Source organism: Bos indicus, chromosome 23 (genome assembly GCF_029378745.1).
Source record: "Bos indicus isolate NIAB-ARS_2022 breed Sahiwal x Tharparkar chromosome 23, NIAB-ARS_B.indTharparkar_mat_pri_1.0, whole genome shotgun sequence".
NCBI lineage: Eukaryota > Metazoa > Chordata > Mammalia > Artiodactyla > Bovidae > Bos > Bos indicus.
In genome coordinates, this window is record NC_091782.1 from 15,001,124 (window position 1) to 15,021,905 (window position 20,782).

The following is a 20,782-nucleotide window of genomic DNA, read 5'->3' on the forward strand; positions in this document are numbered from 1 at the left end:
ATTTTGCAGACTGAAGTCACCTGCTGAGATGGCTCAGCAGAAAGGCACAAGGAAGGCCCTAAGGCCTCCCGAAGCTTCCCAGGCAGCCCTGGCTGCAATCTACAGAACCCTTACTGTGCTCCAGCAGTTGACGGGGAAAGAAGGAACTGTTTGGTTAAGCCACAGTAAACTGGACTGCTGTTACCCAGTTATTAGTTGATTCACTAACAGAAATGTCTAGTATCACTGACTGAATAACTCTTCCCTCTATCCACATTAAATAGTAACACAGTATAGGATCTGATTCTGGTTTATCTGTTCTTCACCTGTATAATTTTCAAGCAGTATAACATGATTTCGTTATTAGGGTTTTTACCTCATTGGGGCAGGAATCCCTAGAAGAAATGGAGCAGCCATCATGGTCAACAAAAGAGTCTGAAATACAGTAGGTGGATGCAATCTCAAAAATGACAGAATGATCTCGGTTCGTTTCCAAGGCAAACCATTCAATATCATGGTAGTTCAAGTCTATGACCCGACCAGTAACACTGAAGAAGCTGAAGTTGAACAGTTCTATAAAGACCTATAAGACCTTTGAGAACTAACACCCCCAAAAGATGTCCTTTTCATTATAGGGGACTGGAATGCAAAAGTAGGAAGTCAAGAAACACCTGGGGTAACAGGCAAATTTGTCCTTGGTGTACAGAATGAAGCAGGGCAAAGGCTAATAGAGTTCTGCCAAGAGAATACACTGGTCATAGCAAACACCCTCTTCCAATAACACAAGAGAAGACTCTACACAAGGACATCACCAGATGGTCAACACCGAAATCAGATTGATTATATTCTTTGCAGCCAAAGATGGAGAAGCTCTATACAGTCAGCAAAAACAAGACCAGGAGCTAACTGTGGCTCAGACCATGAACTCCTTATTGCCAAATTCAGACTTAAATTGAAGAAAGTGGAGAAAACCACTAGACCATTCAGGTATGATCTAAATCAAAGCCCTTATAACTATACAGTGGAAGTGAGAAATAGATTTAAGGGACTAGATCTGATAGACAGACTGCCTGATGAACTATGGACGGAGGTTCATGACATTGTACAGGAGACAGGAATCAAGACCATCCCCATGGAAAAGAAATGCAAACAAGCAAAATGGCTGTCTGGGGAGGCCTTACAAAAGGCTGTGAAAAGAAGAGAAGCAAAAAGCAAAGGAGAAAAGGAAAGATATACCCATTTGAATGCAGAGTTCCAAAGAACAGCAAGGAGAGATAAGAAAGCCTTCCTCAGCAATCAATGCAAAGAAATAGAGGAAAACAATAGAATGGGAAAGACTAGAGATCTCTTCAAGAAAATTAGAGATACCAAGGGAACATTTTATGTAAAGATGGGCTCAATAAAGGACAGAAATGGTATGGACCTAACAAGCAGAAGATATTAAGAGGTGGCAAAAATACACAGAAGAACTGTACAAAAAAGATCTTCACAACCCAGATAATCACAATGGTGTGATCATTCACCTAGAGCCAGAAATCCTGGAATGTGAAGTCAAATGGGCCTTGGGAAGCATCACTACAAACAAAGCTAGTCGAGGTGATGGAATTTCAGTTGAGCTATTTCAAATCCTGAAAGATGATGCTGTGAAAGTGCTGCACTCAATATGCCAGCAAATTTGGAAAACTCAGCAGTGGCCACAGGACTGGAAAGGTCAGTTTTCATTCCAATCCCAAAGAAAGGCAATGCCAAAGAATGCTCAAACTACCACACAATTGCACTCATCTCACATGCTAGTAAAGTAATGCTCAAAATTCTCCAAGCCAGGCTTCAGCAATACGTGAACCATGAACCTCCAGATGTTCAAGCTGGTTTTAGAAAAGGCGGAGGAACCAGAGATCAAATTGCCAACATCCTCTGGATCATGGAAAAAGCAAGAGAGTTCCAGAAAAACATCTATTTCTGCTTTATTGACTATGCCAAAGCCTTTGACTGTGTGGATCACAATCAACTGTGGAAAATTCTGAAAGAGATGGGAATACCAGACCACCTGACCTGCCTCTTGAGAAACCTATATGCAGGTCAGGAAGCAACCGTTAGAACCGGACATGGAGCAACAGACTGGTTCCAAATAGGAAAGGAGTACATCAAGGCTGTATATTGTCACCCTGCTTATTTAACTTATATGCAGAGTACATCATGAGAAACGCTGGGCTGGAAGAAGCACAAGCTGGAATCAAGGTTGCCCGGAGAAATATCAATAACCTCAGATATGCAGATGACACCACCCTTAGGGCAGAAAGTGAAGAGGAACTAAAAAGCCTCTTGATGAAGGTGAAAGAGGAGAGTGAAAAGGTTGGCTTAAAGCTCAACATTCAGAAAACGAAGATCATGGCATCTGGTCCTATCACTTCATGGGAAATAGATGAGGAAACAGTGGAACAGTGTCAGACTTTATTTTTTGGGGCTCCAAAATCATTGCAGATGGTGATTGCAGCCATGAAATTAAAGTACGCCTACTCCTTGGAAGGAAAGTTATGACCAACCTAGACAGCATAGTCAAAAGCAGAGACATTACTTTGTCCACAAAGGTCCGTCTAGTCAAGGCTATGATTTTTCCAGTGATCATGTAGGGATGTGAAAGTTGGAGTATAAAGAAAGTTGAGCATCGAAGAATTGATGCTTTTGAACTGTGGTGTTGGAGAAGACTCTTGAGAGTCCCTTGGACCACAAGGAGATCCAACCAGTCCATCCTAAAGGAGATCAGTCCTGAATATTCATTGGAAGGGCTGATGCTGAAGCTGAAACTCCAATACTTTGGCCACCTGATGGGAAGAGCTGACTCATTTGAAAAGACCCTGATGCTGGGAAAGATTGAGGGCAGGAGGAGAAGGGGATGACAGAGGGTGAGATGGTTGGATGGCATCACCAACTCAATGGACATGGGTTTGGGTGGACTCCGGGAGTTGGTGATAGACAGGGAGGCCTGGTGTGCTGTGGTTCATGGAGTCGCAAAGAGTTGGACACGACTGAGCAACTGAACTGAACTGACCTCATTTCAGTATACAGTGTCACCAGTTCTCCTTCATTTCTCTATTTTTCAAACATTACTTTCTTCTTGTTTTTTTTTTTTTTTTCTTTCAGATAAACTCCAGAATAATATCATTTTTTTAAAGTCTCTCATGTTTTGCTTGGAATTTCATTGAACTTCTACATCAATATGGGAAGTACAGACCTCTTGAAAGTGGTCACACTTCTCATTCATAATAGTGTCATTTACCTTCCTCTTTTATTTCTCACTCCACACTATACTATTATCTTCACAAATCTCTGAATGTTTCCTGAGTTATTTCACCTTTTATTTTTGCTATCATAAAAGAGTTCAATGTTGCCATTATTTCTTCTACCTGGGAGATTCCTGGGGCTTGCTTCTTAGATTCAGTTAGATAAGTACCGAAAGATAACAGGTCTTCAGCCAGCCTGAAGAGCCTCTGTCTCACATCTGGTTGGTAACCACCAGCTTTGATTTTGTAGAACATTTTCAACTGCCCTAAAATTCGATCTGAAAACACAAGGTCCAGTGTAATTGGATAAACTGCTACGGATACCCAGGTTGTAACTGCTGTGGAAGTTTCAGAGCAGGGAGATAATATGCTACCTTTGACCCTAGTCACCTGGTCCAGACGACCGCTATAGCTACCTGATGGAGCCTCTTCCCTTCACTCACCGAGATTTCATGCTAAAGCTTGTGCCCACAGGCACTCTCTCTAGGGGGGCTCAGCACTTCTCCTGCCTTGGCAGCGCTTGTCAGTCTGTGGTTTGCTCCGAACTCTGGCCTTGGCACACGCCAGCAAAATTAGGACATCACTGAGGGTCACGGGGGCAAAGACACTGGTGTGAGGGAACTGAAGTGAGCTGTGACAGAAAATCAGTGGCTGATACGGGCTCTATCCATAAAACTGCTCCAGCTGCAAACTATGCCTTTTTTTGCATTTACAGACATTATTACAATAGGTGTATAGTTGAGGAGTTGTGTTTTACAGACGTCTCCTGAGGTGTTTCATGGGCATGTTACATTTTCCAACTAAATGGTTAGTGAAGAATACAGTTTAAATTCTTTATAACACCTGAAAAGAGCTCACTGAAATTCTTGCAATGTAGTGAGTGCTTCATATACATGATATTGACACTCTCAAAAGGTTGTAATACTTTAGTAGAGCTGTAAGACTTAGAGGTGTTTCCAAATCTATGTATTCATCTGCAGGACAGAATAAAGTGACCTGGTAAGCCTAAATTATTCACAATTCTTTTAGGTAACTTATGATTTTACTTTATATGCTCAAAATTCAGAAGAGATTTCAAAAAACATAATGTAGTATCAGAATAAATCAAACAATCAGACAACAATTATGAAGAGTACCTGGACAGTAAATTAAAAAAAAAAAAACAAATCCATACCAACACATAATTTTAAAAGTGCATTTTACCTCTTAATCTCAGGAAAAGAAATTATATGCGTTTGTTTATATACATATTACAAGGAAAATGGAAAAGACTGTGGTGACAACATTTTACATGTCAATAATTAATTTCATGTGACTAAATCCCCCCAAATCCACATTCCTAATATATGAGTGAAAATACTTTAGCTATTTCTCCCACAGTCCTCCAAATCACATATTAAGCAAATGATGGTGAAAGCACCTCTCTTATGAACGGAATGTTTGTGCCCCCTCCCCCTGAATACAAATGTTGAACTGTAGAGTCCAGAACAGTGATAGATGAGCCTCTATAGTTTAAGTCTCCCAGGCTATGGTAATTTGTTACGGTAGCCAAGGTGACTAAGACAACCTTCTATCTAAGACATTTCTGATATTGAGAACGATCTCTTCCAATTGGCCATTTGGAGTAGAGGAAAAGCAGCTTCCCCCTTGTTATTACTCTAGCAGGACAGGCTTCCTCACTTTTCAGGCTAGAAAGTTCCTCTATTCCTCTACAGTGGTCATTGGTAATGTTCCATTTTTCCAGGAATGCAGTCCCTGGTCAACCCACGAAGGACACAGAGTACAACTGACCAGCACTGGGCACTGGTCACTTGTTCAGATAATCCCACAGGATGGAAGCTCTAGTTTCTCAAGAGGTCGACTCCCACAGTTGTCAGTAATTGACTCAGTAAAAGAGAAGGGTGGGGTTAGTTTTAACTTTGAGATCTATGCATACAGGTCTGCTGCTGCTGCTGCTGCTGCTAAGTCGCTTCAGTCTGTGCGACCCCATAGACGGCAGCCCACCAGGCTCCCCTGTCCCTGGGATTCTCCAGGCAAGAACACTGGAGTGGGTTGCCATTTCCTTCTCCAGTGCATGAAAGTGAAAAGTGAAAGTGAAGTCGCTCAGTCGTGTCCAACTCTTAGCGACCCCATGGACTGCAGCCTACCAGGCTCCTCTGTCCATGGGATTTTCCAGGCAAGAGTACTGGAGTGGGGTGCCATTGCCTTCTCCAATGTGTACAGGTCTAGGAATCTCAAATGCTAAATGGGGCCAGAAAATGACACAAAAGAAAAGTGTAATGCAGTAGGTAGGTGTAAGAACTGAAGGCAGCCTGCTTCATCTAAAGGCACTGACTTTACAAATTTTAAACATAAAACGTGTAGACCAAACAAAGCGTATTTGGTACTGATGCAAGGAGTGTCCACAGCCTAAGTGAAAGGACCGGCTTTCAAAAGGACTGAGTTTCCTGAGACTAGAGGAATGCAAGTGATGGGGGGGAAAGGGTGGGAGGCAGCAAGTTGAGGGAATTTGTGTTTGAGGAAATGATCAGTTTACAAGTCCGTACCACTAGACTAGAGCTCTCTGAGGTCAGGAGCAGGAGCTCTCAGCCCCTCCACAGAGCGTCTGACACACAACAGACAGAACTGCACTGGACTCAAAGCTTTGGCTCACACAAGAGCCTCCTGGGGCCTGAAGATGCACAGAAGTCACAGTCTTCCCAAAGCTCAGATGGAGAACCGAGATAAGCCTGGGGTGTCTAGGCAAGAAGAGCACCATCACCCCCAGCTGTAGGGGCTGGCTGCCTGGGGCTGATAGCCTATCTCTTGCCAGAACACGGAATCTTGGGGAAGTATCACACAATCTCTGTGACCCTTAGTTTAGTCATCCATAAAAACACGGATTATGATGTAATAGGGAAGAACTTTTTGTATTCTATTACAAATTAATCACTAAAGGGATGCTGCCTATAAGCTTAGATGGTAGTCGTCCGTCTCTGGGAACACTGCTTCCCAGGTGATAAACATTAAGCTAAAATACCTTGGTTTAGCTCACAGGAAACATCCTGACCTGTGAATATCTGTGAAAGACTGCAGGGAGGAAGAAATTAACACATTCCCTCTGGAGGCTGATGGGAACCAGGAAGTGTTTGACTTTACTCTCTCCCCTTTCAGAATAAAAGGAGTCTGAATTCAAACTCAGGCAGGATGGTTCTTTTGCGGGGGTGGAGGGGGGATGAGCCTGCCATCTTCTTGGTTTGCTGGCTTTCAAATAGCATCGTTATTCCTTGCCCCCACAACTAGTCTCTCGATTACTGGTGAGCAGCACAAGCTTAGACTCTGTAAACAGTGATACTTCCTTTAATGAGAGGTTTTCCTGGTATCTCAAAGAGAAACTTTCCCTAGGTGGATGAGTGAAAAGATTAAGGTGGACGGGCCTGCATTAGAAGCATCTGGGATGCTTGTTCAAACATAATGGAACCTTCTGGAGGTGGAGGCCAGGGATCTACATCTTTAACAGTCATTGCTGGTAATTCTTCCACACAGTTAAATTTCAAGCCACTGGATTATGACATTTTCCAGTTTTGCCTCTCCTGACTCCTATTGCCACGTGAATGGTCCTAATAACTTCCCACAATGCTCCAGACTCTCTCTGACCTCCATCCATCTCATTCCTGTCCTGTACACTACTGAGTGATATTTCTTCCTGAAATATCCAGTCATGCTATGCCCTGGATTAAAAATCTTCAAGGGCTGCACCTTGTTTGCCGAATCCTTGTTTTTTTACCTTTCCAGTCTTAAAGTTCTCACCTGTTCCTTCACTGGGTTCCTGCTGAACAGGTCTATTAAGTGTCCCAGGACAAGATCTCTGCTGTGCAAATTCCCCGCCTCTGTTTCCACGTGGATGCCACACTCCACGGCCCAAAGTCCTAGCCTCTCCTTCAAGCACTGTTCCATGTGCCATCTTCTCGAGTCTTTTTCTGATTGCTTGACCCGGTGTGACTTCTTTCTCCTCTAAGCCCTTGCTATTCTCTGTGCCTCTCTTAGGATTTTCATATTCCACCTAATGCTATTTTGTACTATTTTTATCCACTGTGCTATGAGCTCCAGGAAGGCAAAGCCTATGTTGGTAAATTCAGTGCCTAGCAGAGTGTGTGGAACCAAGTTGGATTTCAATAACTGTTTGCTAAATCCATGAGTGATTCCACATAACTAGGCTGTAAGCCAGGAAGGCAGACACTTTTTGTAACTCCTGTGGCACTTAGCAGAGGTTTATATCCAGTAGGTATTAGAAATGTTGTAAATTTAAATTTAACATCTGTCAGTTTTTTTTTCCTTTGATGACAAATTATTTAAAAAACACAACATAGCCAAGACTTCAATACTGAATGCTAGAATTTACTGACTTTTTTTTTTTAACAGTAATAACCATGACTGTCTTTGGAACCTTAAATGGAATATGCATCCGTATTTAGGAATACTAAAATTACACTAAAGTAAGGTGACTATTTTCCCTATGGTTAAGACCAGCAGTTATACTGTTTTACTTTGTGAGACATACTTAGATTCTAACTATATTCCCTTTATAGCATATGACATAAGGAGCTTTCAAAAGAAGAAGTTCTATTTTCATTTAAATTACTAAATGCAGAATAGCTCTACTACACATCTGTGCATAAGCATATATATGTCTATAGACAAAAATATAGCCACTTACTGTTTTAAATTAAAATTACATTTTGTGATAATTGTGGATTTACAAGCAGCTGTAAGAAATAATGCAGAGAGGTCCCATGTACCCATTACCCAGTTTTTTGCAATGGTCAGTCAGTTCAGTCACTCAGTCGTGTCCAACTTTTTGCGACTCCATGAATCCCAGCATGCCAGGCCTCCCTGTCCATCACCAACTCTCGAAGTTCATTCAGACTCACGTCTATCGAGTCAGTGATGCCATCCAACCATCTCATCCTCTGTCGTCCCCTTCTCCTCCTGCCCCCAATCCCTCCCAGCATCAGAGTCTTTTCCAGTGAGTCAACTCTTCGCATGAGGTGGCCAAAGTACTGGAGTTTCAGCTTTAGCATCATTCCTTCCAAAGAAATCCTGGGGCTGATCTCCTTCAGAATGGACTGGTTGGATCTCCTTGCAGTCCAAGGGACTCTCAAGAGTCTTCTCCAACACCACAGTTCAAAAGCATCAATTCTTCGGCGCTCAGCCTTCTTCACAGTCCAACTCTCACATCCATACATGACCACTGGAAAAACCATAGCCTTGACTAGACGAACCTTTGTTGGCAAAGTAGACTCTGCTTTTCAATGTGCTATCTAGGTTGGTCATAACTTTCCTTCCAAGGAGTAAGCGTCTTATAAAATGATATTAAAGTATCACAACCAGGACCTTGAAATTGATACAATCCACTGATTGAATTCAGATGTTCCAGTTTTGCTTTTGCTCACCTATGCATAAGTGCTTTAGTTCTATGCATTTTGATAGTTTGTATATCCACCGTTACAGCCAAGACACAGGAGGGTTCATCACCACAAGGATCCATCACTGGACGCATATAACCATTTCCCCTTCCCACCCTAACTCCTGTCAGCCACTGATCTGTTACTTACTTCTATAACTCTGCCAATTAATGAACATTACATAAGTGAAATCACAAAGCATATTATCTTTTGGGATTGGCTTTTTTTCCACTCAGCATAATTCCCTGGAGATTCATCCAAGTTGTTAAGTGTATCAACAGTTCATTCCTTTCTGTTATTGTCATTTTCTTAAACTGAAGATCCATAGTTTACATCAGGGCTCACTCTCTGTGTTGCAAGTTCTGTGAGTTTGTACAAATGGGTGAAGTTATATGCCTACCATTACAGTATCAAATCTGATAGTCTCACTGTCCCCCAAATCATCTGCGCTTCACTTATTCATCCTTCTACCCTTGGCAACCCTTTCAACCACTGGCAAACACTGATATTTCTACTGTATCTATAGTTCTGCCTTTTCCAGAATGTCATACAGTTGCAATCATTGAGCGTGCAGACTTTTTTTGCTGGCTTTTGCACTTAGCACTATACATTTAATGTTCCTCCATGTCTTTCCATGGTTTAATAGCTCATTTATTTTTATGGCCAAATAATATTCCACTACATGGATGTACCACTGTTTTTCTATTTGCCTATTGAGAAATATCTTGCTTACTTTTGGTTTTTGGTAATTATGAATAAGGCTGCTATATCCATGTGTGGGTAGGTTTTCACGCTGTCATAAATTTTCACCTCATTTAGTTAAATACCTAGGAGTGTGATTGCTGGATCATATTATGGTAAGACTTATGCTTAATTTTGTAAGAAATTAGAAACTGTCTTCCAGAGTGGCCATACTATTTTGCTTGCCCACCAGCAATGATAATAATGCAATTCGACTTGCATTACATTCTTGTCAGCATTTGATATTGCTAGTTTAACAGCTTTAAAAGGTGTGTGGTAGTATCTTGTGTTTTAACAATTCTTCAATGACAGATGATGTTGACCATCTTTTCATACACTTATTTATCATCTATATATCTTCTTTGGTGAGATGTCTCTTCAGATTTCTTCCTCGCTTCTTAACTGAATTGTTTTCTTACTGTTGCATTTTAAGAGTTCTTTGAATACTTTGGATACAAGTCCTTTATCAGATATGTGTTTGGTAAATAACTTCTCTGAGTCTCTGGTTTGTCTTTTTAAACTACTGAAAGTGCCTTTCAGACAGCCGATGTTTTTAACTTTAATGAATTCAACTTACCTGTTTTATTCCTTCACAGGTCATACTTTTAGCCTTATATCTAAAAACTCATTGCAAAATGACTAGAGCAATAATTGCAAAAAGGGATTGACTTTAGCTTGGTGCCCTGGCAGTACATATACAAAGACCACAGGAAGTCAACAGGCTTGTAAATGCATCTGCAAGAGCAGAGAGGTGGAACCCATTAGAATATAAGAGGACAAAGAATCAGAAAAGGCAAAGTACACGTGAGAAGAGCAAGGGCGGGTGTCCATCACGTGACTTGGGAGGAAGCTGTGCTGCTCAGTGCTAAGGAACCTATTCAGTTCAGTTCGGTTCAGTCACTCAGTCGTGTCCGACTCTTTGCGACCCCATGAATCGCAGCACGCCAGGCCTCCCTGGCCATCACCAACTCCCGGAGTTCTCTCAGACTCACGTCCATCGAGTCAGTGATGCCATCCAGCCATCTCATCCTCTGTCGTCCCCTTCTCCTCCCACCCCCAATCCCTCCCAGCATCAGAGTCTTTTCCAATGAGTCAACTCTTCGCATGAGGTGGCCAAAGTACTGGAGTTTCAGCTTTAGCATCAGTCCTTCCAAAGAACACCCAGGGCTGATCTCCTTTGGAATGGACTGGTTGGATCTCCTTGCAGTCTAAGGGACTCTCAAGAGTCTTCTCCAACACCACAGTTCAAAAGCATCAATTCTTTGGTATGTAGCTTTCTTCACAGTCCAACTCTCACACCCATACATGACCACTGGAAAAACCATAGCCTTGACTAGATGGACCTTTGTTGGCAAGGTAATGTCTCTGCTTTTGAGTATGCTATCTAGGTTGGTCATAACTTTCCTTCCAAGGAGTAAGCATCTTTTAATTTTATGGCTGCAATCACTATCTGCAGTGATTTTGGAGCCCCCCAAAATAAAGTCTGACACTGTTTCCACTCTTTCCCCATCTATTTCCCATGAAGTGATGGGACCAGATGCCATGATCTTAGTTTTCTGAATGTTGAGCTTTAAGCCAACTTTTTCACTCTCCTCTTTCACTTTCATCAAGAGGCTTTTGAGTTCCTCTTCACTTTCTGCCATAAGGGTGGTGTCATCTGCCTATCTGAGGTTATTGATATTTCTCCCGGCAATCTTGATTCCAGCTTGTGCTTCTTCCAGCTCAGCGTTTCGCATGATGTACTCTGCATAGAAGTTAAATAAGCAGGGTGACAATATACAGCCTTGACGTACTCCTTTTCCTATTTGGAACCAGTCTGTTGTTCCAGGAACCTATTACTGATGCTATTATTGTGCCATATCAAAATCACCTTGAATTCTATGTCACATGGTTAACCCAAGTATAAGAATATGGAAGGGATCAAAAATGTGTATTGTCATTGTTCCTCAAATGGATGACTTCAGGAGAGAACCAAGGTCAACAGACATCTTGCCTAGTAATTTTGAATGTTATTCAGAGTGTTTGGAACATTCCTGCTCACAACAAATACAGCCAGTCAACCAGACAGACAGGATTTCAGAGTTAAAGCCTGTTCTGGTTCAAGAGTGTGAAACCAGATTAACAGTGCATCCACACTCTTAATTCAATCCAGGTACAACAAAAGTCATATCCCATTATAAAGACTTGCTTTATCATCTTAGTAAAAGGTAAAACCTTCAAAATCCCCAGAAAACTAGCAGACTCAATACCAGTCAAATCCCATTATCCCCACACCAAAAGACTACAAAGCTCTGAGCTGTTCTGGGATTTTATACTATTGAATGCATCTGAAGTACACAGGATACAGTCTTGGGATATGGGAATCTCCTTTCTTAATGATAATCTTCTCATTTTTATTTTAATGAGATTTGTTGTCATGAAATTATAGTCTGAAACATAAGAAACTTTCGGACCACTTTTGTATGTGTGTGTGTGGGGGGGGTTGGGGGGGGTGTGGGGTAGTTCATTAAAAACATCTGTTTTGTAACTAAGGGCACTTTTGACTTGAGTCAGTGAACTTCTCCAGCAAGAAGACAAAGCTACTAAAGAAGGAACTGCAGTTTCAGACAGGGAGCTGGCACCAGCTATAGTGACAACCCCACCAACAGTGAGAACCACGGCTAAATGCCAGGCATGCTGGGAAAAGGAGAGTCACAGAGGGAGTTAAGCCTTTCTCTTGCTCTCAAGAGGCCTGAGGGTATTTTCTAGCAGGACAACAGAACATACCTAGAGCACTTCTTATTCTTCTGTGAAGGGGAGAAGAACCACCAAATAAATTCTACCACCCTATGAGATCACTAATCTGTGAACTTTAGACACTGGAGGTTGGATGGTTGTTAAATATTATATAATCCAATGCCCACATTTTACAGACAAAGAGAAATCCAGGAAAGTGAAAAAAATGGTTTAAGCTTGCAGGTTTGGGACTAGAACCCAAATTCCCTGCCTTCTAATCAAGTGCTCTTTCCTCTAGATCACATCACCTCTCTTAGAGCTCAAAGGGCTTTTCTCACTCCTTGGTCTTCCCATAGTTAGACTGCACCTAATTACTCAGACTCAGACCTGTCTCCTCTCTCTCTCTCTCTGTCTCTCTCTCCCTTTCTTCCTTCCTTTCCTCTTATTTATTGCATATCTCTCAGATTTCTCTCTCCTCCATGTTCATCACAGTCAAGCCCTTCATTTCTGGGTTTATTACTAAACATGCTTCAAGCTCTTCAGGGTAGATATGGCTTGTTAAAAGCAATTTTGCATGCTTGCTCAGTCACTTCAGTCATGTCCAACTCTTTGCGACCCCATGGACTGCAGCCCGCCAGGCTCCTCTGTCCATGGGGATTCTCCAGGCAAGAATACTGGAGCGGGTTGCCATGCCCTCCTCCAGGGGATCTTCCCCACCCAGGGACTGAACCCACATCTCTTATGTCTCCTGTATTGGCAGGCGACTTCTTTACCACTAGTGCCCCCTGGAATGCAAGAGTTACCCTAGAGGTATGTAGATTAGACTGGAGGCTAGGAAACTCATTAAGAAGCCTATTAGAATAAAGATCAATCTCATACCAAAAACCTGTCATTCAAGTCCCCCAAAGGCTGGCTTCAGTTGGCCTTTCTGCTTTCACTTCACATGACTCCTCAACATATAGCCTTTCTGTCTTAAACACTATTGCTTCTATCCTTTCTGTGAGGAAAGTGTTTCCTTTTTTGTAAACTTAATTCCAATGATTTCTTTAAGAGCAATTTCTTCCATGGAGTCAGTAGTCTTTCCTTTCTCTTAATTTTTATACAAATGTTAAGAGTACCAACAATAATCCCCTTTCCTAATTCCCTCTAGTAAATACTGTTAGCATAAAAAAGATGAGATGTAAAAACTCTTAATCAACATTTACAGAAGAAGAACTGATATATGTTTTACATATATTCTTTATATATATATTTTTTATTATCTCTTCTTGTTTCCTTTGCAAATTAAAATAAGCAAATGACTGTTGACCTTTTTGGTAGGGGATTAACATATAGTTTAAACTGTCTTAGAATAGTTAATAAGAAAAATATCACGATACATTTTCTTGGCTCTACCAACATTCTAAAGATGTCTGGACAAAAATATATGAATTATTAATAAATATATGTATAACTTAGGCAAATATTCAAGCAAACAGTGAGGAATATTACATATACGCTTACAGAGTAACTTATTCCATTATGAGATAAGCTCTGAAGACTTTATTTCTATTTCAGTTATGAAACAATCAGTGCCAATCTGAGCAGAAGCATGTCAATGTTAGTCAATAACTGTAGAGAAGCATTTGGGGAAAACAAAGTTTTATTTTCTCTCTTCTCTGGTGACTCAGATGGTAAAGACTCTGCCTGCAATGCAGGAGACTGGCGTTTGATCCCTGGGTTGGGAAGATCCCCTGGAGAAGGGAACTGGCAACCCACTCCAGTATTCTTGCCTGGAGAATTCCCTGGACAGAGGAGCCTGACGGACTACAGTCCATGGGGGTCACAAAGAGTCGGACACGACTGAGTGACCAACACTAACTAAAGTTTTACTTTCTCTCTTTCGAATTCTTTTATTGCTAATTTGAATATCTTCCTCAGAGAAAGGCCACAATTGGAGGAGTAAAATGGTCTCATTTCATGTGGCAGGAGTAAAGCGGTGTTGTCACAGCCCATCAGCCCTCTCGGCACCCACTCTGAGAACAGTCACTGCATCCGCTTGTACCAGCTCCAAGAGAGATTGTTTCAAGAATGGAGTTTCAAGCAATTTTAGGTCCCATCACTACTGTCTATTTGTCATAACTGGAAAAAATATCCACTACACTACAAAAAGATTCTGTTATCCAGTATTTGTTAATTATGATTGAGACCAGAAACATACAAAGTTTCAAAGAAAACAATTGAAGGGAACATCTGAAAGTAATTTTCCCCCACTCTTTGTTGTTCTGCTACTCACGGCAAATCTTCCAAACTGGAGGCTTCATGTCTTGGATCCAATAGATCATAACCACATTCATTGTAGATTTCCAAATAGGAAATGTGCGTTGTATATATTTTGCTGCTGTCCTGATTGGGAAAGAGAAAGATGTTATTAAATGGCTATAAATCATGATTCGGCTTAGAGAGAGATGAACACATTTATCTTTAGTTCCCTTACAGTTTCTCTCCTTCACTCTCTCACTTTGCATGGTTTTCATTTTCAGTTCGTGACACTTTCAAGTTGCCAGTTACCATATGCATGAAGCTTTTTTTTAAGATGGCCAACATCCATGATTACAAGCAACTTCAGTCTGTTATTTTTTATTGTTTCCACATTATATGTAAAAAGTCAATATACACTTGAAATGGACCAACTTGGTTGCAGAACTGTATAAAACACTATTTTTTACTTTCAGACAGGAAAAAAAAAAAAAACAGAACACAGAATTGTTATTTCAGTTTAAAAACTTCAGTAGCCAAAGAATTTCCATCTTCAATCATAATTTCTTTTTAACTTTTCTAATATTCAAATTTCCAATGACAGATAACAGACAGTAAATAGATGTGGAAAGTGAATTCCAGGGGATAACAATAAGATGGACATTAACATTAACAGTAAGATGGACATTAACAGCTCACTACTTACACCTTGCATGCTCAATTGCTCAGTCGTGTATGACTCTTTGTGACCTCATGGACTGTAGCCCATCAGGATCCTCTGTTCATGGGATGTCCCAGGCAAGAATACTGGAGTGGGTTGCCGTTTCCTACTCCACTTATACCCTACCTGTTGGGTTAATTTTCCTTGCCCAAGAGGCAAATTAGAGATATTCAGCTATTGATTAGAGAAAGGCCTTTTCTGTGCGTCATTGCTGAGATGCAATGATACAGGCATCAAAGTAATTAAGATAGAACTCAAGGTGACTGGTCCTTGTCTCAGTTCTGTCAACAGACAGAAACAACTCACTCCCTCTTAAATGGAATAAAACAGGGGATTTTTTTTTTTTTTTCAGGTCTCAAGAAAAATTCAAGCTCTGTTTTTCAATACAAAGTATCAATAAGAGCACTTCTTCTTGTTTCCCCCAAGACAGAAATGCTTCCATTTCTGCAAATACTAAGAGTCCTGCTACTCATAAGAGGAGAGTATATTTGTGTCTTCTGGCAAGAAGATCGGCAGATTGTCAGAGTGGATATTCATAGGTAGGATTCTTCTCTATATTCAAGAAAACCCATTTGACAGGTATTATTCAAAGAAGGAGAAGATGGGAAAAGAATCACGGCCTGCAAATCCAAATCTGGAATCCTGGTCCTGGCAACTCTGAGCTGCTACCAGGTCAGGCCTCTGTTCCACACATGCTGAAGTGAGGAAGTTGGATAAGGACTGTGTGTTCTTCAGGTTAAAATTAATATGATTCTCTGGCCCTAAAATGGCCCAAACTATCCACATAAAGATACTACCACTTCATAAAAATGAAATAATACATGAAAAATTAAGGCAGTTCTCAGCTAGCACATGACTATAGTGGGATACTCAAACTACAGCTGAAATTCCATGTCTGGTGTTCTGCAAAAGTGACAGCATGGACTGAATCTCTACTAAACAACTTCTCCCAACCAAATGCTGGAAATCTTGATGTAGGTGATGCTGGCCGCTAACACTGACAAATGATCTATCAATTATATTAGTGTCCTCGTTTAGTAAAGGCATCATATCAACATAATTTAGGGGGCTATAGCTTACATTCGTGCAGGAAACAAGAGCCTACAAATACACACTGCAACGCTAGACCGTCTGAGTGGCCTTTAGTCTAAGCCAATGTTTCCTAAAATACCGCTTAAAATACTTGTGGAAAAAAGTGCTCCATGATCAACGTACGTGCTGTCCATCCCTGAAAGATTCTAAGAGCAAGTTACAATCCAAGGGGAATCACTCAGCAACATCCTGAGATCCTGTCTGAAACAACACATGTCTAAAACTTATCTGAACATATCTGACATGTCTCATCGATTATGGTTTGAGATTTTAGTGTACAAATATGAATTCATCTCAGCACCAGACAAAGCTGGGGTAGAGCGGTGGCTCTGCCTTTATAACTGAGTGATCCTGCGCCCTTAGCCTCAGTTGTTTAATCACGAAATCGGGGATAATAACCTTTAATTGCAGAACTATTGTAATGGAGAAATAAGTCTCTGTATTTTAAATCCTAACAACAATGCTAGGCACTGATAAATGTTAATAGGCACCAATAAATCATTGCTGCTGCTGCTATTATTATTTCTGAAAGCCTCCAAACAGAGAATTCAGTATGTGAATACAGAAAGAAAGGAAAAGAAAGGCAAAAAGAACAAACTGTATGTTCATCCACAGGGAAGAAACTCTTCTTTCAGAAACCAGAAGAAATAAAAAAAAAGTCAGGAAAATGGCAAGTCCATTGCCCTGAGATGATAGGGATAATTCCTTTGGCTCCTCCAGCTCCTGCGTTTTCTGGGCTTTTCTTGGAATACACACTTAAAATTCACTGAGCTATGTGGCAGCTACCTTTCCTTATTACTCCTTTTTTTTTTTACTGTTTAGGAGTGCCAGACTGTAATGTAACACACATGTTCCCTGCAGACAGCCTTTTCTCCTGCCCCCAAACAAGTATGAGCCTCACAATACTCAAAAATAATGAGTGGTGATTTCTAAAATAAATGGAATCAATTTTCATCTTTGAAAATCTTTGCAAATGTGCTATCACCCATTCACAGGCATTTTAGCACCTGGTATGCACTAGTTCTTAGTTTGTCTTGAGATAAATACTTTGCATAAGTCAAATGTTTCCTTTAAGGAGTCTGGAGAGCACCATGTGACTTCTAAAGCAGTCACCTGGGGCAGCTGAGTACCTGTCGGCATTTCTCAGCTAAGAAGTAAAGACAAACTTTATGAAGAATTTCAAAGCTGCCTCTGGCTCGTTCTGCCACAGTTCAGTCAGTTTATAACAAACGCATTGTGCCCCATCCTGTTAATCTGTTCATTTATAAGGAGTTGTCCTGGATGGGGGTCCCTCCAAGTCCAGGAGGTTATTTAGAATCATTCAGAATGAAATGAGGTTTAGAGTAATGTCAATGACAAACAGATATAAAACAATGAACCCAAGTAGGTACTTGGGAGATATTTAGACTTTAAAAACTGTATTTTGGTAACCACAGATGAAATTTAAAGACAAATATATTTTATATTAGGAAAGAATTTATTTTGTTCAACTTAATTAGGGGATTAGCTCCATTCGTTCTAAGTTTCAAAGGGTTCTTTGAAATTGGTCAGAAGTCAATTGGCCAGAAGACATTAATGGCTGTAGTGATAGCTATCGTGTTTTGAGCATTGCCTATGTGCCAGGAATTGGACAGTATCTTTAAATACAGTATATTCAATTCTCAAAGCCACTCCACAAGCCTGAGACATCGAGCAACTGCCCGAGTCCACACCTTGTTAAGCGGTACACTGAGAACCAGGTTGGCCTGTACCACCTTCAGTGATTTCCCCAAGACAGCACACTCCTACATTAAGCCACAAAAACTCCTAGAAATTATATTCCCAGTTTGTGAGATCTGGGAACGAAACAAAACAGCTAATGTCAGAAATAAATGAGTAAATGAAAAGGAAGAATTTGGATTCAACATATATATTATACTCAATCCTTTCCTTCCCAAATTTTCTGGCACGCAGAGCTGGCATGTTTGTGCTAGGGAGAGATGAGCTGAACTAATGGGTAATTGCTACTTTATGGGTGGAAATTAGAATTCTGCGTATCTCAGCAATTCTCATCTTTGCAACTCAAAATGTAAGCAGTATACAGTGGAGAAATTTCGGAAACACTGTTACACTGACCCAGTTAGGCCATTCGTTACACAGAAGTGATACAACCAAAGAAGTGCGGGAACTAGCAGAGATGCCAGAGATTGTCTAGTACAATGCAGTCCCTATTTTCAGAGGAGAACTGAAACCTAGAGAATTGAAGTGACTCACTGTGTAGGATTTGTTTAAAAACAGCCAGCAAAATAAAGCCGGCCTCATTGTCAGTTTTCTCAGTTTTAAAATGGGGATAGAGAGACCTACACTGTAAGTTGTGTTAAATCTTGATAAAGAAACAGATACTTGGGGGACATAGTTTTTTGAGGCAGCAACCCGCTGTGTCCCCCTTTGCCTAGCAAAAGTAATAAAGCTACCCTTTGCTACTTCAAAAAAAGAAAAAAGAAATAGGCATTTGGAACTATACAATAAATGATGCATATACTATAGAAAGGAAACTCTTCTTCATAACAATATTAATTGCAATAGGATGTTTACTGTGGTAAATTCCTCTGGGCTTCCAATAAAAGTGTGAAGGAGGTAAAGCCACAGTATCCTTTTCACTGCTTTAGTAGCTAAAATAAAAGATATTTTTCAATTTCTTAATGAGAAATAGAAGATATTAGTTGGAAAAATGTGTTATCTGTTCTTTTAACCTCCATGGGTGTATCAGAAGGAACTCCCTTTGAGTCTTTGCTGAAGCAGAATCACTTAAAATGAGGCACCTTCTGGATTTCTACCTTTTCAGCAAAACCCCAAACTTTCCTTAAATGTAAATTATGGCCAGAGTTACTACGCAGTATTTCCTCATTTGTACACAATACAATAAAATGTCACAGTGAATTTTCCACCCACAGTAAATTTCTGCGGAATGTATCGAGCATAAAATGAACTGGAAGCTTCATACCTTTTGTAATTGCTCAAAAATGTATGACAGTGTCCTTGGGATGATGCCTCTGTCGCTGTAGCGCTCCGCCCCGCCCGTGATGGTGAACGTCTTACCGCTGCCTGTTTGTCCATATGCAAAGATGGTACCATTGTAACCCGCCAGGACGCTGCGTAAAGGAACGACACACTTTTAATATCAAAATGGCTAATTGTATTTGTATTAGGCATGCACGCATGCTAAGTCGCTTCATCGTGTCCGACTCTGCGACGCTTTGAACTGTAGCCCTCCAGGCTCCCCTGTCCATGGGATTTTCCAGGCAGGAATACTGGAGTGGGTTGCCATGCCATCCCCCAGGATCATTTGTATTATATGGCTATTTTAATAGCAATTTGATTCAACACTACTGAAAAGACATCGATAGAAATATCTATAGAAATATTTGTGGATGTGACTAGCTAGCTAGGAATTATTTTTTATTTAGGAGTCTTAGCACATCAATCCTTTTCTCTAAGAAAGAACTAGTAACTCAAATGGGATCCAGTCATCTTAAATATTTTCTTCTGTTGTTTGAATAAAATTTTTATTTTAGAATATAATTAACCCTTGGACAACAAGGGTTTGAGCTATGCGGGTCCACATATAATCAGATTTTTTTCACTAAATACATACTACAATACTCATTGATCCTCAGTTGGTTTAATCCATCGATGCAAAACCAGGAATACAGGGGGCTAACTGTAAAGCTATACTTGGATTTTCAACTGCGGGGAGGGTTGGTGCCCTAAACCCCTCATTTTTCAAGGGCCAAATGTAGTTGACCCTTTTATATTTACAGAAAAGTTGCAAAGATAGTATAGGGAGTTCACATATACCCCACGCCTGGTTTCCTCTATTGTTCAGATCTTAGACTAATATTGTACATTTTTCACAATTAATGAACCAATATTGAAATATATTATTACAAACTCTACACAAATCTCCTTAGTTTTTAACATAATTTCTCTTTTGTCCCCTCTTCACTGAGATAAAGTTGGCATTATATAAAATTAAGGTGTACAATGTGATGAATTGATTCAATATATATTGTGAAATAATTACCACAATAAGTTGATTTAATAAATCCATCAACACATTCATCACCTCAAATAATTATCTTTTTTGTGGTGATAACATTTAAGATTTTCTCTCTTTACAACTTATAAATACATAATACAGTACTGCTAATTATTGTCACTGTGCTGTATATTAGATGCCCAGAACTTACTCATCCTATATTTAGAAGCTTATATCCTTTGGCCAACATCTCCCCATTTTCTCTACTCCACAGCCCCAGGTAACCACCATTCTACTCTCTATTTCTATGAGTTTGTTCTTATAGATTCCACATATAAGTGAGAACATACAGTATTTGTCTTTAACTTATTTTACTTAGCATAATGCTCTCAAGGTCTATGCATGTTGTCACAAAAGAATTTTCTTCTTTTTTATAACTGAATAATATCCCATTGCAAATATATACCATGTCTTTATCTATTCATCCATAGATGGACACAAGTTTTTCCATGCCTTGCCAATTGCCCTGGGAGTGCAGACATCTCTTTGAGAC

General features: G+C 40.3%; 1 protein-coding gene across 10 annotated transcripts in view; it reads right to left on the reverse strand.

Moving 5' to 3' along the window:
• KIF6 (kinesin family member 6) overlaps positions 1–20,782 on the reverse strand; it is a 425,617-nt gene that overhangs the window by 312,861 nt on the left and 91,974 nt on the right. For all 10 annotated transcript variants that reach the window (XM_070777912.1, XM_070777913.1, XM_019986270.2 and 7 more), the window contains 2 exons: positions 19,195–19,342; positions 14,436–14,545 (listed from right to left, as the gene is read on the reverse strand). In XM_070777912.1, coding sequence (XP_070634013.1) covers positions 14,436–14,545; positions 19,195–19,342 — 258 coding nt within the window. The remainder of the gene's footprint in view (positions 1–14,435; positions 14,546–19,194; positions 19,343–20,782) is intronic.